This window comes from Tachypleus tridentatus, chromosome 7 (genome assembly GCF_004210375.1).
Source record: "Tachypleus tridentatus isolate NWPU-2018 chromosome 7, ASM421037v1, whole genome shotgun sequence".
NCBI classification, from domain to species: Eukaryota; Metazoa; Arthropoda; class Merostomata; order Xiphosura; family Limulidae; genus Tachypleus; species Tachypleus tridentatus.
The window spans coordinates 74,954,149-74,968,610 of NC_134831.1; the positions used below are offsets into that span (position 1 = coordinate 74,954,149).

Genomic DNA, 14,462 nt, shown 5'->3' on the forward strand with positions numbered 1-14,462 from the left:
TTGACCTCTTACACAGTATAGTGCAGAAATTTCATTTTGCATAGTTATTATCATTACATTACTCCTGAAAACCCTGTAGCAGCCTTTAAGCATGATGCAAAATATTTTTCTGTATTGTTACCACATTGGAAAGGAAGTATCATTGTGTTTGTTACTAAATTGTTCATTTTTTTCATTTGAGTATGTGTAGGCTTTATCAAGTGTTGCAAGAAATTTCCCTCTCTTATGTCAGAATATTTTTTGTATAGTTTGTCTTGCTCTTACCAGTGTGTTTGTTGAGCAGATTTACGGACTTACGGTTTTTGTTGCTTTACTGGACAAGTAGTCTGCACACCTTGACAGTGATAGTAACAGTTCAGTGTGTAGTGTGGTGGTTCTATTATTGTCCCTTGCCAACTCGTGTTAAAAATAGTGGTATTTGAAATTGGTTTTCAAGTTTTGTATCTCTGTGCTGATTTTCTTGCAAATAATTCTTAAAATGTGTGATAAACCATCTGTAAACTTCACTAAAGGCTCGAAGGTGTTGTTGCTTCATTTTAGCACATTAATCTATATATTCATAAATATAGACAAAGCATTACAGTGGTGGATTTGTCATTCCAACTTACCCTAAAGCTAGTCAGTCTTGTTGAGATCCAGTAATTGTACTAACCCTAGAAGTCACATCATTCTTATGCTGCTTGAACCAATATCATACAGGTGAATAAGATGAATCGCTACATTACCATCATGGAAGAGATTATTTATTAGGTTGGAAATGGATAAACATATTTGCAAATTGCTCTGAATTTTAATTGCTATTTTGAAGGAGTTAGTGGGCTCGATGTTTACCTCAAGGGCAGTCCTCACATCATTACATCACTTTCAACAGCTTGCATAGTTGGAACAACAAAAGCAAAGTCAAGTGTTTCATGTAGCTTACTCCTTATTATTATTCCACAATTAGTGAAGAAATGTGTGAGATTGAGTTTCTATTAAACTATATTAGATATTTCTAGTTATTTCTCTAAGATCTATGAAACTGTACTTTTGTTTTTGCACTTGTTGGTAACCTGTGACAGTTTTTGTTAGTGTCATTTATATGCAGTTGAGATGATTATATCCTGACAGCTTTTGAAAGACTGTTTATCGGGAACAGTCTATCATCTGTTGCACTTTATAGGTCTATCCAGTCATGTTTCCTTAATAAGTCACCAGTAGTTGATGAACACTATCTCTTAGTAGCAAAAAACATATGTGATTGTAAATAATTTCTCAAAATACATTACAGCAAACCAAAGAAAAATATAAGTATCAAATAAAAATGTATACACTGTAGTTTTTATTTGCTTATTGTTTTATTTCAGAGTTTTACTGTCACTCGTTCGGAACAAATGTACACTTATAAAAAAGTCCAAGATGTTTAAATACTTGTGTGTTTATATATATATTAGATATGCCAATTTTAACAAGTTTGATTTTCATATTAATAATGTATTTTGTTTGATCATGTTTTTTTCAGGACTGTCATCTTGGAATCATTACAAAAAAACTACCATGTGACGTTTTTAACAAATCAGATTTTCAGACAATTACTATTTTTGTCTTTCCAGTTTAAAAAAAAGGTCTTTCATATCAGAGAATTATAATTTTTGTGTGGCAACAACTGTATGTGTTATGTTAACTTTGTTACATTACTCTCTCTACATTCATTCAGATCAAAAGAATTCACATAAAATGTAGCAATAAATATTTTTTTTCAAATTAAGATGTGTACACCACAGACTGACACATTTTTAAACAGTCAGCCAGAAAACGTTTTGATGATAATGCTGCTAATTGATGGATATCCACTATTTATTTATATTTTTTTACAAGACTCATTTAATCTGTCACTTTAAAAAATATCACACAGTCAGTTTTGTATGTGAAAGTAAGTGGAATGTATGTGTAGAGATTCAAATAATTTAGCCTGTATGTGTTTGTATGTGTGTGTGTGTATATATATGGTAAAATGAAAACTAAATAACATAGAAATGTAGTTAATTTTTCTATTTGTCCTTTTACTGAATTGAATATCATAAGAATTTGACATCATAACTTACCTGTTAGGTTTATAGTTATTTTAACTTGTTTTTGTATTACTGTTCTGGTATATTCATGGCATTAAGTTTAAAAATTAAACAGAACTTTTATCCTATAACTAGAATCACCAAATGTGGAAGTTGATGAAGCTGGAGAGAAGGTTCGTCCAAACTGTAAGTGCTGTGTCTTGATTCTTCGAGAAATTCCAGAAACAACAGCAGTTAAGGTATGAATGAAGTCTGAAAAGCACCAGTTTGTGTATATATTAATTACTATGAATATATATGTCCAAATGAGAAATTAAACATATATATATTTAAATATGATCTTTATATGCAACTTCATCTGCATTATTGTTTTTTGTTTTTAATTAATACAAGTTGTAAACGTTCACATTTACTATATTAACTCTTTTATAGTAAGCTTGGTCTCAGGGATTGACCTTGTAACCATTTTGTCTCATTATAGTTTTCATACTATAACTTTTAAGCTGTAAGCACATCTTCACAAAAGTTTACAGGTTATCAGTAAACATTAAAAGTCCTTTGTGCACAAAATATCAATTTTTTATTATTAAGTTTTTAAGTAATTATTTGCTTGTGAATTTTGATTTTAATATTAAGAATACTTTCATCCATCAGAAAGTTGTCAAATTTTACATGGAAAACTTTTATGATCTCCAATTAATTATCAAGTGTTTTCTTAGGAAAAACTGTATATTTTAACTGTTATTTTCACTGCTATATCTCTATGGATTTGACCAATTTGACTGACCTCATGACCAACATAAAAATTAGGAAATAGATATAAATTACACTTTTTTATATTCTAGAATGTCTACAGTTCATAAAAAGAAACCATAAGTGTTTAGTCTAAACAGCTTAAATCTCATAACATTATATGTATCTATATATGTTATTTATTATTTTATTGATGTTTTAGCCATGTCTAACATTACAGAAGTTCCAATGAAGCAGTACACATACACTCTTGTTACTGCATCCAATTGTATAAAGTTGGCCTTTACCAAGTGACTTGTCTTCAGTTTGTTGTTGTGAACTAGTATTTTGTAAAATGCAGTCACCTTTCAGTTTACACATTACATGTATGTGTATGTATATACATATATATATATATATATATATTTTTTTTTTTTTTAGCAGAAATAAATACATTTTCATGAAGTTAAATAGTAAAATAAGTAAAATCACATGGAAGGACTGTGTTAAAAACAGCAAATCCAAACCTCTGACTAATTATATTAGTTTGTTTTAACTCAAAAAACAAGCTAAAACAAATTAAACAAAAAATGCTGCACTAATTTAAAAGATTCCAGGGTACAAGCTACAATGTGGGATTATAAAATGCACCCTAGGTTTTGGAGGAAACTGTGGAAGTAGGACCCACATTGGTATGGAGATACATCATCTATCAGTCTTAACCTCCATTCACCAGTCACCTCCAAAACCTAGAGTGACTTTTATATCCAAAAACGGCCCGTTTGGGTTGAGAAAATATTTTACAACGAGCCGTTTTTGCATATAAATTTCTCAACAAGTGGGTTTCTTGACATCACTAGAGTGACTTTTATATCCCATAGTATATCCTGTATGCAGGGAGTCCTTTTTATGTAGAGTTTTTGTTTATTAGAAAGTAACATTAGTCAGAGATTTGGATTTGCCATTTTTAACATGGTTCTTCCTTTTGATTTTATTTTACGTGACTGTACATGTATTAATACTATTTACAAATAAGTTTTTAAATTTCAGTTACTTTTATCAAAACAATAAACAAAAATACAAGACGATATTTTTTCTACTTACAAAATTTGTTTTCTTTTGTTTGCTTTCTGTAATTTGCTAAAACCTTGTCCAACTTTTCATTTGGAGGATGTGCACCAAAACAATTTGTTTTAGGTTTTATGTGTGTGTTTTGAAATAACAAATATTATAAATTACTCTATTAATATCACAAAATTCTTCTGTAATTTATCAGACTTACTAACCAAACTGTATTTAGGTTAAAAAAAACAACAGTAAAATGTGTTTTTTGAACATTTTCATTTACCCCTTCCTTCTAATATTCAAGACAAAGAAATAATCTTGGGATCTTACCACTTTTTAGAGAGTGAGAAAACCAAGTGGGTTACATTCTGAGTTTTAAGTTTTTTATTCACACATATAGATGTGTATCTTAGCAAATACTTCCAAAAATGAAAGAGACAGGTTGGGCCCACTGTGTTTGATTCAATAAATGCAGCAATATCTCAGTAAATAGAAAAAAATAGAGGGTTCTTTTTTTATATTCTAGCTTGTCATTATTGGTAGTTTGAGTTTCTATTTCATAAGAAACTGTAGACTTTGTACTTGGATACCACAAACATCTAACTTGAACTAAAGCTACTTTCAACATACTGTATGGCATGCAAAAATTGATATTTAGGAATTTTGTTTTAATATTGACTTTTAAATCAAGAAATTAACTAATGTACAGTATTAACAATTTGGATTATGGTACCAAGCTTAGTTGCATACATTTTTGAAATAAGTAATGAATAAACTTTTGAATTTAATTCTGCAAATGTGATGGCATGCCACTTGACCCCTTACTGTAGGAAGAACCATAGTGAATGTTAATCGTCCAGATACACATTGGTGAAAATGCACATCATAACATATTTAGAGATCCATTCAAAATTTAAACTGCTTTGTTATTGATGTAAGTTAGTAAACTTGGCATCAAAACGTATTTAATAAATCAAATGTTAATATTGTATAAGTCTTAATGTCTAAAGGAAATATTTAAATAAACAGTTTTATTTTTTATCACATGATTCTTGTTCACACTCACAGAATTCTTATAATCCTTCCACCATATTTAAGTTTGTATATCAAAATGCAAATTACACTTCTGAGATACAATATAACTTTATAACCTCCAATCATCTAATTTTACTTAGCTATAAGTCAAAAAACCAAATGCTAGTGCTATGCCTTCCTGTTATATAATGTCTTTCAAAAATATCAGTAATTCTATGTGATGTTTGCTATTATAATTTATGTAACTGATATAAACATAAAATTGTAATTTATTGATTGTTGTATAACACTCATTTTCGTGACAGCTTATGAATTATTTATTACTTAAATTTAAGGTTATCACTAAATGTGCCTTGACCAGGTAAGATATTTATTTTAACACCCTCATAGCTTTGTCAGAAACTACTTAAATTGTAACAGTTATTAGGCATCAATTGCATTTTGCATGTTGTTATTTTGAGTTATAAATTGAGTATTTGAAATAAATAAAAATTAATGAGCAGCAACCAGGAAAAATCAGGGTTAACTTTCATCTATGTTTCATGTATTCAATTCCAAAACCTGCACATAAATGCTAAATTTCTAATTTTATATCATATATTTTTGTATAGAAATAACTAAAATGAAATAATTAAAACTTATTAAGCTGGATAACAAAATATAAATCAAGAAAACTACTAATTTCTCTGCAAGATGTGCATTCAAGAGAGTTCCTATGTTACATAATTCAATACTGTGACCTGAGTTATGCATTTACCATATAATTTCTAGGTTGTTATGTAGGTTTAGTAATTATATATAGTTTAAAATGCAATAAAATAATAGAATTTGAGATTATTTAAGATAAATAATTCTGATTTTCTATTGCTATCTGTATTTGTTTTAGAAAGAAAAATAGGAAAGCATGCATTTATTTCATATTCTTCAGTGTTTAGTACAAAATGAAAGAAATTGATCAAATTTGTATGTATTGTCATGGTAGAAACAATAACAGGTAATGTATAAAGTTTGTGAAAAACTGTTGATACTTATTTAAGAGGTTCTAGAGGTTTTGCAAATGAAATATGGAAAGTGTAAGTTTCAAATAAAGTAAAAATTAATTTGGATTCAGACTTGCTAAGAGTCTGAGTCGTATTCTGACTGTAAATTCACAGACAAATCTTTAGTAAAAATAATTTTAAATTTTGTTTTCTTACATACAAAAGACTTGTAATGTTTACTACAAGCTTGTCAAACTTTATGTGATTGCAGGGTTGGCCAGAATAATTAATTAAGCCCATGTAGAAAGGGTTAAAGAAAAAAAACAAAGTTATTTGTGACTAAATAACCATGTAAAACAGCATTACTCTTAATTATGTTACAGTTTGTTGGAGATAGCATAGTTAGATGTATTGTGATTGCAAGGAAATTATTTCATGTGTATTATATTAATTGTGTTATATAATAATATTAAACAAAATGTTTACATGTTTAAGATGTTTTACATTTATTCTCGTTGCATGTTATACTTAGTCTTGAAACTGAAAATTGCTTTTCCAGTGGAGAAGAATACACGAGTAAAGTAAATGTCAAAAATAATGTAATTTAAGTATAACTCACATCATTACCTTGAATATGTGAAAATGGTCAGTTAATATCATGTTCCATGGTGTTTATTACTTTTAGACTGCTAATTCATAACAGACATGAATCATGTTTATCATATCCATGCTGAGCTTTACGAGGTGACTATATAACTATTTTCAAGTGTATGATCATTGTATTTCAAAAAAACATGTCAATTTAAAGCATAGATAAACTAAACCAAATACATATTATCTTGTGAATATAAAGCACAATGTTTCACACATACGTAGTGTATTTTAAGTTATACAGATCTCTTCTGATACAAATAATGTATTGCACATGCTATTTCTAGAATAACATAAAGAACAAGCAAAGTATAATCACTGTTTATTGAAGAAATCTTATGGTTGTTTTAAGTGGCTATTTTAATGGTTCCAAATAATGTGTACTACAGCATATATAGTGTATATGAATTTGTACTTCATATGAGAAAGAACATTGGTAATTGCAATTACTATTACTAATGTTTGACAGAATTTCTGTTTCAATAAAAAAAATGTGCTATTTCTTTTTGGATAAATATTTTAGTCTAACTTTACCTCTTAGAGTGGTTTTAATTTAGTCTGTTTTTTTAATTCTTTTTGCTTTAAAATATTTTTCAATGTATCATTCATTTTAAGGATATTGAAGCTTTATTCAGTGGAGAAGAGTGTCCAAAGTCTGCTAAATGTGAGTTTGCCCACAATGACACCTGGTATGTGACTTTTGAATCTGATGACGATGTGCAGAAGGCATATCGCTATCTCCGGGAAGAAGTTCGCACTTTTCAAGGGAAACCAATCATGGTTAGTTTTATAAAAATCATTATAACTGGTGGATTCCTTCTAGACAAGTGAAAATCTACATTTCACATTTCAAAACTTAAGTAAAAGTAATGATTATATTTGAACAATTTTTAACTCATAAACATTTAAATTCTGAATTTTGTTATTTTATAATACTTATTTAATGTAATTCACACTTTTCATACTTTTTCAGTCCACCTTAGAGATAACTTTATAATTGTTTAGAAACTCATATTGATTTATGTGTGGTTTCTTACATGGTTTTCTGTCAATGTTAATTGTATTATTCCTACATCTCTTTGTTGCCATCATAATTACTAATAAAACTTATATGTAACCAAAGTTTCAATACAGTTGGACAGAGCACATTATAAACTGTTTGCATGAACTTAGAGTAAATAAAGTTGTTTAGGCAGTAATCTTTTTTTGACATTTTGACTGCTTGAAGTCTTTCAGAGCAAATAAAAATTATCTAGTGGTTTATACCTGAAAACTTTTTTCTGCTAATTTGTGTGTCTCACAGCTATAGAAATTTTGTGTTAAAACGAGAAATAAGTTAACTTAGACTTAGGAGATATGGTGAGTGACTAAAACATTCTGATCACCCATATCATTAAGTATTGGATATAGCTGCTCAGTTAATCATGTTTAAACAATGCACTGAAACCAAAAAAATTGAAATTCAAATAGATTTCAGTCAAGAATATAGTTAGCAAATGATACATGGCCTGATGAAGGTAGTGGGTGATGCTGTTTTGAAGGTCATAGGTTACTGAAAAACTTTTGTCATTTATTTGTGATTATTGCAATTAGCAAAATAAGGTTTGGAAAGAAATTTTGACTTCAATGAAGATGAAACTGGATTTATAAAATTAAATGATCTGGTCAATGGTGGGAAAAAAACTGAAGTTCTAAGACAGAAGGAAATATTTTTAATATTTATTTCAAAACTGGTTGATAAAATTTTAGACAACTTTTAAAAATCATAAAAATACTGAATAATGTATGCATTTTTTAAAGTTGAAACTATATAATATTTAATACATTTGTACTAGGTTTCATGTAATTTGATTAACTGTTTTTTGTTTGTTTTTTTCTGGGAAGAAATGTACTAAAAACTTTGTTTCAATTAAACTTAACCCAGAAAGAGTTTCCATTCTTAATATTTCACTAATGTGATAAAGCATAATTTAAGTATTTTTCTCATGGGATTTATTTAGTCAGTTTTTATTTCTGAGCTGTCAAAACTTTTATTTATTTATTTAAAGGCACGAATTAAAGTCAAACCTGTCACACGGGCACCCTTCATTCCCAACTATAAAAATGGATTGAGGTACCAAGGTCCAATGGTTTCTCCAGTCAGTGGTCAGCAAGATTCCAGCCCTCCCATTCAACAACAGCAGTGGAGAGAACAAGCACAGAATGGATTATCATATGCTAGTGAACCTTCAGTTTCATACAGCAACCAACAAGTTAGTTTTTATTTTTATTAACAGACTTCATACATTTGTTTTGTTGAAATTATTTTTAGAAAAAAATAACATATTTGCAAAGCTCGGTAAAATAAATTTGGGTGCCGCTTAAAATAACCGTAGTATATTATTTGTGAAAGATTGTATAGTGTAACTGGGAGAGTAACTGGATTAAACAATATAATCAATTATCTACAAGCATTGATTACAACAGTTAGTGACATATAAAGTAATTGATTAACCTAAATTTTGATTGTTGTCACGAGACAATAATCTGTAAGTTCCTATAATTACTGTTTATGGTTGTTCCAACTATCAAAGTAATTAAACTATTGTCATTATGATTTCACATTATTATTTTCTCTAATTTGTTATTGTTCAGCTTAATCAAGTAGTGTTACAACTCATCAAACTAATCAACAAATCACATTTAGAGTTTCTAATTTTTACTATTTACAGTTATTTCAACCATCCAAGTCTCAAGAGAATAATCAATTTGTGAGTCCAATTGATTGATTATCGGTCACCTAAGTAACTCATAAAAAATGTCAAATGCTAATGTGTTAGATTAATTACACAAATTATTTTTGAAAAGCATACATATCATTATATCACTTTAGGTAATAAAAAGTTTAATACTTTGGAACTTATAGAATTGTTAGTATTCAGAAAAGTTTAATATAAGTAATTTTTGTATACAACTTATTTGTGTTCTTTATTGTGACATAATTTGATAATAATATTATTAACAAACTAATAACCCTATAAGGTATTGCTGTGTAAATTTAAAACTTCTTGATGTATAATAGTATCAACAGTTTTTACTGACACACCAGACAAAATTAAAACTATAAACACAAAAGGTTAAAGTAACTTTGTTGAAACCATATGATTAAAAAACTGCCATAAACAAAATGTAGTTTCTTTTTTAACTGCTACTATTTTTAACTTATTTTATCTGGTTTTTAAGTAAAAAGTGTAGTTAATAAAGCATTACTATTTTAAAACTTGTTTTTTAACCCTCTTGCTATGGATAGGTCAAAGTGCTCATGACATGACATGTTTAGAGAGTTACATTCCTAAGTTAGTTAAACTACTTTATTATAATGTATACAAATAAAACAACATCAAATTAGAATTAAAAATTAAATTTTGATATGTTTAAGTTTTTAATTTTATATAAAAATATTTTAAAGGATTACCAACCCTCTCTTTGTATGAGAACTGTAACATTTCTGTCTTAACTCTGTTAATTTATTTTTCATTCCTCTTAGATGTATGGAATTTAACAAATTACTCATTATATTATGGATATGACTAAGTCAAAGATTTATTCTTGTAGTCTTTAATCTTATTTATTTACAAAGTATAAAATAGAAAAACAGAACCACTTTCTATGCCCATCTCTCACATATTTTTTCTTTCTCAAATTGCCTCTAGATCTCTCTGATGTTTTATACTGTATTATTTATAACCAAAGGTTTAATATATCAGTGTATATATTATATTGCATTATTTTCTGTACTGAGTATTGTTTGTTTTGCCTCCAGTTTGAAAGTTTCTCTCATGGTATTGACATCAGCAAGCTTAACCAAAGATTTATAGGATCTTATCTCATAATTTGAAAGCTAGAATGCAATACTGATTTTTATAGGATGTTATTTTGTGAGCATTAGTATTCTGTGTTCTAAGTTGCATTATTAAGGAAATACAAATTTTGTGTACTGGTACATTAAGTACAAAAAATAGCTTTACTCTCATAGTCATTTGACAGCAAAATAAAACCTGACAAATACCATATTTCCTGTTTTTCTCATATATTTTTTATTTATTATTATAAACTAACCAAAATGTAATAATTATGAACTTCTTGTATTAGAAAATGGAAAATTTAATAAAAATTCTTCACAAGGTATGCTTGCAAACAGCTTGTTTACTGTGTAATTCAGTATGGTAACTTGAGCTACACATTTGCCAAGTAATTTATAACTTGTGTGGCAGGATTATTAATTAACATGGATCAATAGACAATAAAACTAAAATTTAAATATAAATAGATGTATATTGTTACAAGCTTTAAGCTATTTAGGATAAACAGTTGTAGTTCCTCTTGAAAGTTAGAGTAATTCCAGGAAGAAGGGAAAGAGTATTTTAAATTTTTCGTAAATTTCTACAGCAGTTATGAGGTCAGTCAGATTAAATGAATGCATGTGGAGTTAAGGTAGGGAAAATAACAGATGAAATAAAAAGTTTTGCTGAAAACAAATAGCAGAAATGTGTTTAGAAGGTTTTATAGATTACACAAATGAGATTTTTAAGATGAATGAAAGTATTTTAAATCTTAACATGAAAGTCACTTTGCATGTGGATTATTCAAAAATAAATATTGTAGGACAAATATTATTTTAGTTTATTATATTATATTAAAATACTTCAATAAAAAATACAATATTTGTATGTGAAAGGCTTGTGATATTTACTTAACTTCTGCCAAGTTTTGTCAAGAAGTGTACACTATATCAAAAGTTTGTAATATCAAATACATAAAGACTGTATAGGAGTACAAAAAGGTCACATGGGTGGTCAAATTCACCAAGCCTTTGTGGAGAGAGTTAATATTTCTTTTAAAGTGTGAATTATATGTTTTGTGTAGGTTTTGTACTAATTTTATGACAACCTGGGTTTGCCGATTTAGTTAAATAATAATCTTCCTATACGTTTAGTAAAGTTAAAATATATGACTACAGATGTAACTCATTATATGATAAGGCTGTTGGATTTCTAAGTGACAGATCTGGGCCACATGTGGATAAAATGTGTTTTTTATCACTTCTGTGAGAATTATGGGGCTTATAAAAGAAAGTTTTGTATAGTGAACTATTTTTAACTTTTTGGAGTCTGACCTTGAGCAGTAATAGTGTGCTACTATTTCTCAAAGATAAAATAATGTGTGGTTAACATTTTTAATACAGTTGGTGCAGTGAACAGTACTGTCAAAAGAACCCTCATAGACATAAGTAGGATCTTTTAAACTACAGAGACTATATGATACTCTTGTATTTAAAGTCAGAATAGTTTCTTAACATTAATTTATTAGAGTCAAATGTGTGTATCTTATCAATTGGGAAACTGATATGACAGTCTTTTTCCTTGCACTTACAGAGCCTTCACATTCACTCCACATTTGTATTTGTAAAAATCAAGAATGCCAATCAGACAGTTTGTATATATTTTTGTTTTTACTTGTATACTTGTTTTAAGTACCTTTGTTTTGCAGTCTGTATCTTTGTTTAATTTTTGAAATCTAAAAGGAAGTGAAGAAAGTGTCTTTAGTTTAAAGAAGCAAGCTGGATTGACATCAGTTCAATGAGTTTTGATATAAATTTTGTACAGTAAAAGAAGTTATCAGTATCTTATTTTTCAATGTTATTTTCCAGGTCTTCCCTCCTTTCTACCCGCCTACAATGCTTCAAGCTTGTGCTCCTGCAAGTCCATCGGCTTTTGAATTTGGCACAGTAAGTAATAGCAAGTGTGAACTGATATGATTGGGTATTAAACATAATCAAGTAGCTTAATTACAATTTTCCAACCAATTTCTTTACAATTAAAGTGGTTATTTTAAATTAAAAGCAGTACATCCATCCTGGAAAGTGTTTAAATGTAACATTTATAAGTATCATAATCCTCAAGTAAAAATGTGCTCTGGGTATGGATAAAGAATTCAACAAGGACTGTATATCAGTGAAATGTGGTTATTATAATCAGCTATATGTCATGACATATAACTATTAACCTATTATGTATTGCACTAAAGAAGACAGTAAGTAGCATACATGAGTGAATTTTTGAAGTTCTCAGGTTTTCTTGTGTATTTTGTGGCCATATGGTTGATATTCCTGGCTGTGTATCAAATGGTTAAAATGTGAAACTGCTGAAAAAGCTCTTTAGTTTCAACTGTGCTTATATTATGAAAGATGTATTCCCATTACTAATATAAAAAAGAGTATGTATAACTGCAGTAAAAATAATATGATGTTAAAAAATGAATCATGCATATGAAATAGGTAAAAAATAAATTCCTTACAAAGTTTATGACTTTAAAACCCTGAATACACATATTGTAGAACCGTATATTATAATGCTATGTTTTTGTAGAAAAAAAGGAACCAGTAAGGAATTTATACAAAGAATGAAGGGGAATATTATCCAACAATGTCCTTTATAGAATTTTGTTTTCTTAATTGGCATCATCAGCTGGTATCAATAAAAATGTTTTGGACATTTGCTACTTTCATTCTGTAATTGTGTAAGATAAATGGAAGGTAATTATTATGTATACCTTTAGTTTAGTCATTAATAACCTTCCATTTATCTTACAGAATTTTACAATTACAGAATAAAAGTAGCAAATGTCCAAAACATTTTTATTGATACCAGCTGATGATACCAATTAAGAAAACAAAATTCTATAAAGGACATTGTTGGATGATATTCCTCTTCATTCTTTGTATTAAGTCTGTAATGACCACATTAGTTGCTAATTGCATAACTTGCTTTGTGGGTAATAATTGACTCATTTAACTGATTAAGTACATGTATCTTAAATTCAAAATCAAAAGTCTGTTGCTAAAAAAAATAGAAATGTGCTCTATATCAGGGTCTTTTTTTGTCCTCCTTTATGGGCAAAATTCTTAAATCAAAAAAACCCTTGTGCATTTTCTAGTTACTATACTAAAATATAACTAATCAAAACAGCAAACTCTGCAAAGTAAAACTGTATAAAAATTGTAAATGTGCCCTGTTTCAGGGGTTTTATTTTTATCCATGTTCTTGAACAAAAACCTTAAAACAAAATAGACCCATATACCTTGTCAATTTCCATTGATCATATAAAAACATGTGTTAATGTGTTAATTGAGACAGTTCACTCTGAGTAATGGATGTGAACACTTTCATAATGAATCATTTTTATAATAAAAAATTAAACTTTGAAGGTAAGAATATACAGCATATAACTGTGTTGTATGCATCCATATATGTTGCATCTTTTATAATACTGTTGAAGTCACATTAGCTTTTTAATGTTGTAAACTATATTTTCCATGTCATAATTTACTTTTTTATTAGAGTTTACTGCTAATCATGATAGTAACGCTTCAATTAGAAAGCTTATAAAAGTAGAACTAGAAAGTTTAGGATGATGTAACGATCTAGAAATGTTTTAGAATTTGGAGAGTCAAGCACATTATAAGTACAAATAATCAGTTTGTGAAGATTCAGTGAAACCTATTAAGTATTCATTAATCTGATTGTTAATGCAAAATAAGTTCAATGTCAGAAAAACTATTCAGTGTTAATTATTGCATCTGTTCAACTATTCATTTAAATATAATTAAGTTAAATACATATCTTACAGTTTTTAATTGAAATTTGTACTTGAAGTGAGGCCCACAACTTGTTATCAAAGTGAAGGTAGCATGTGCCAAACATTATGGAAGAAAGAAAATTCATTATTGTTATGAGGACTGGAGTTTGTATTATTTTCATCAAATAATTGACAAAAAAATTCACCAATGGTAGAACATGTTACAGCATTATTCTTTTATAATTTTTTTTAAATTATCACTTTAAGTTATCTTCAGGTTTGTTGTATTAATTTATTTTTTGTAAATCTGTTCAGTGCATTGGCTTAATAT

At 28.2% G+C, this 14,462-nt stretch overlaps 1 protein-coding gene across 6 annotated transcripts in view; it reads left to right on the forward strand.

The window, feature by feature from the left end:
• Positions 1 to 14,462, forward strand: part of LOC143255988 (uncharacterized) — a 98,275-nt gene that overhangs the window by 61,293 nt on the left and 22,520 nt on the right. For 4 of the 6 annotated variants that reach the window (XM_076512499.1, XM_076512502.1, XM_076512500.1 and 1 more), the window contains 5 exons: positions 2,187 to 2,290; positions 7,130 to 7,294; positions 8,563 to 8,766; positions 9,226 to 9,264; positions 12,204 to 12,281. In XM_076512499.1, the coding sequence (XP_076368614.1) occupies positions 2,187 to 2,290; positions 7,130 to 7,294; positions 8,563 to 8,766; positions 9,226 to 9,264; positions 12,204 to 12,281 (590 nt within the window). The remainder of the gene's footprint in view (positions 1 to 2,186; positions 2,291 to 7,129; positions 7,295 to 8,562; positions 8,767 to 9,225; positions 9,265 to 12,203; positions 12,282 to 14,462) is intronic. The other 2 variants (XM_076512501.1, XM_076512503.1) reach the window with 1 other exon arrangement.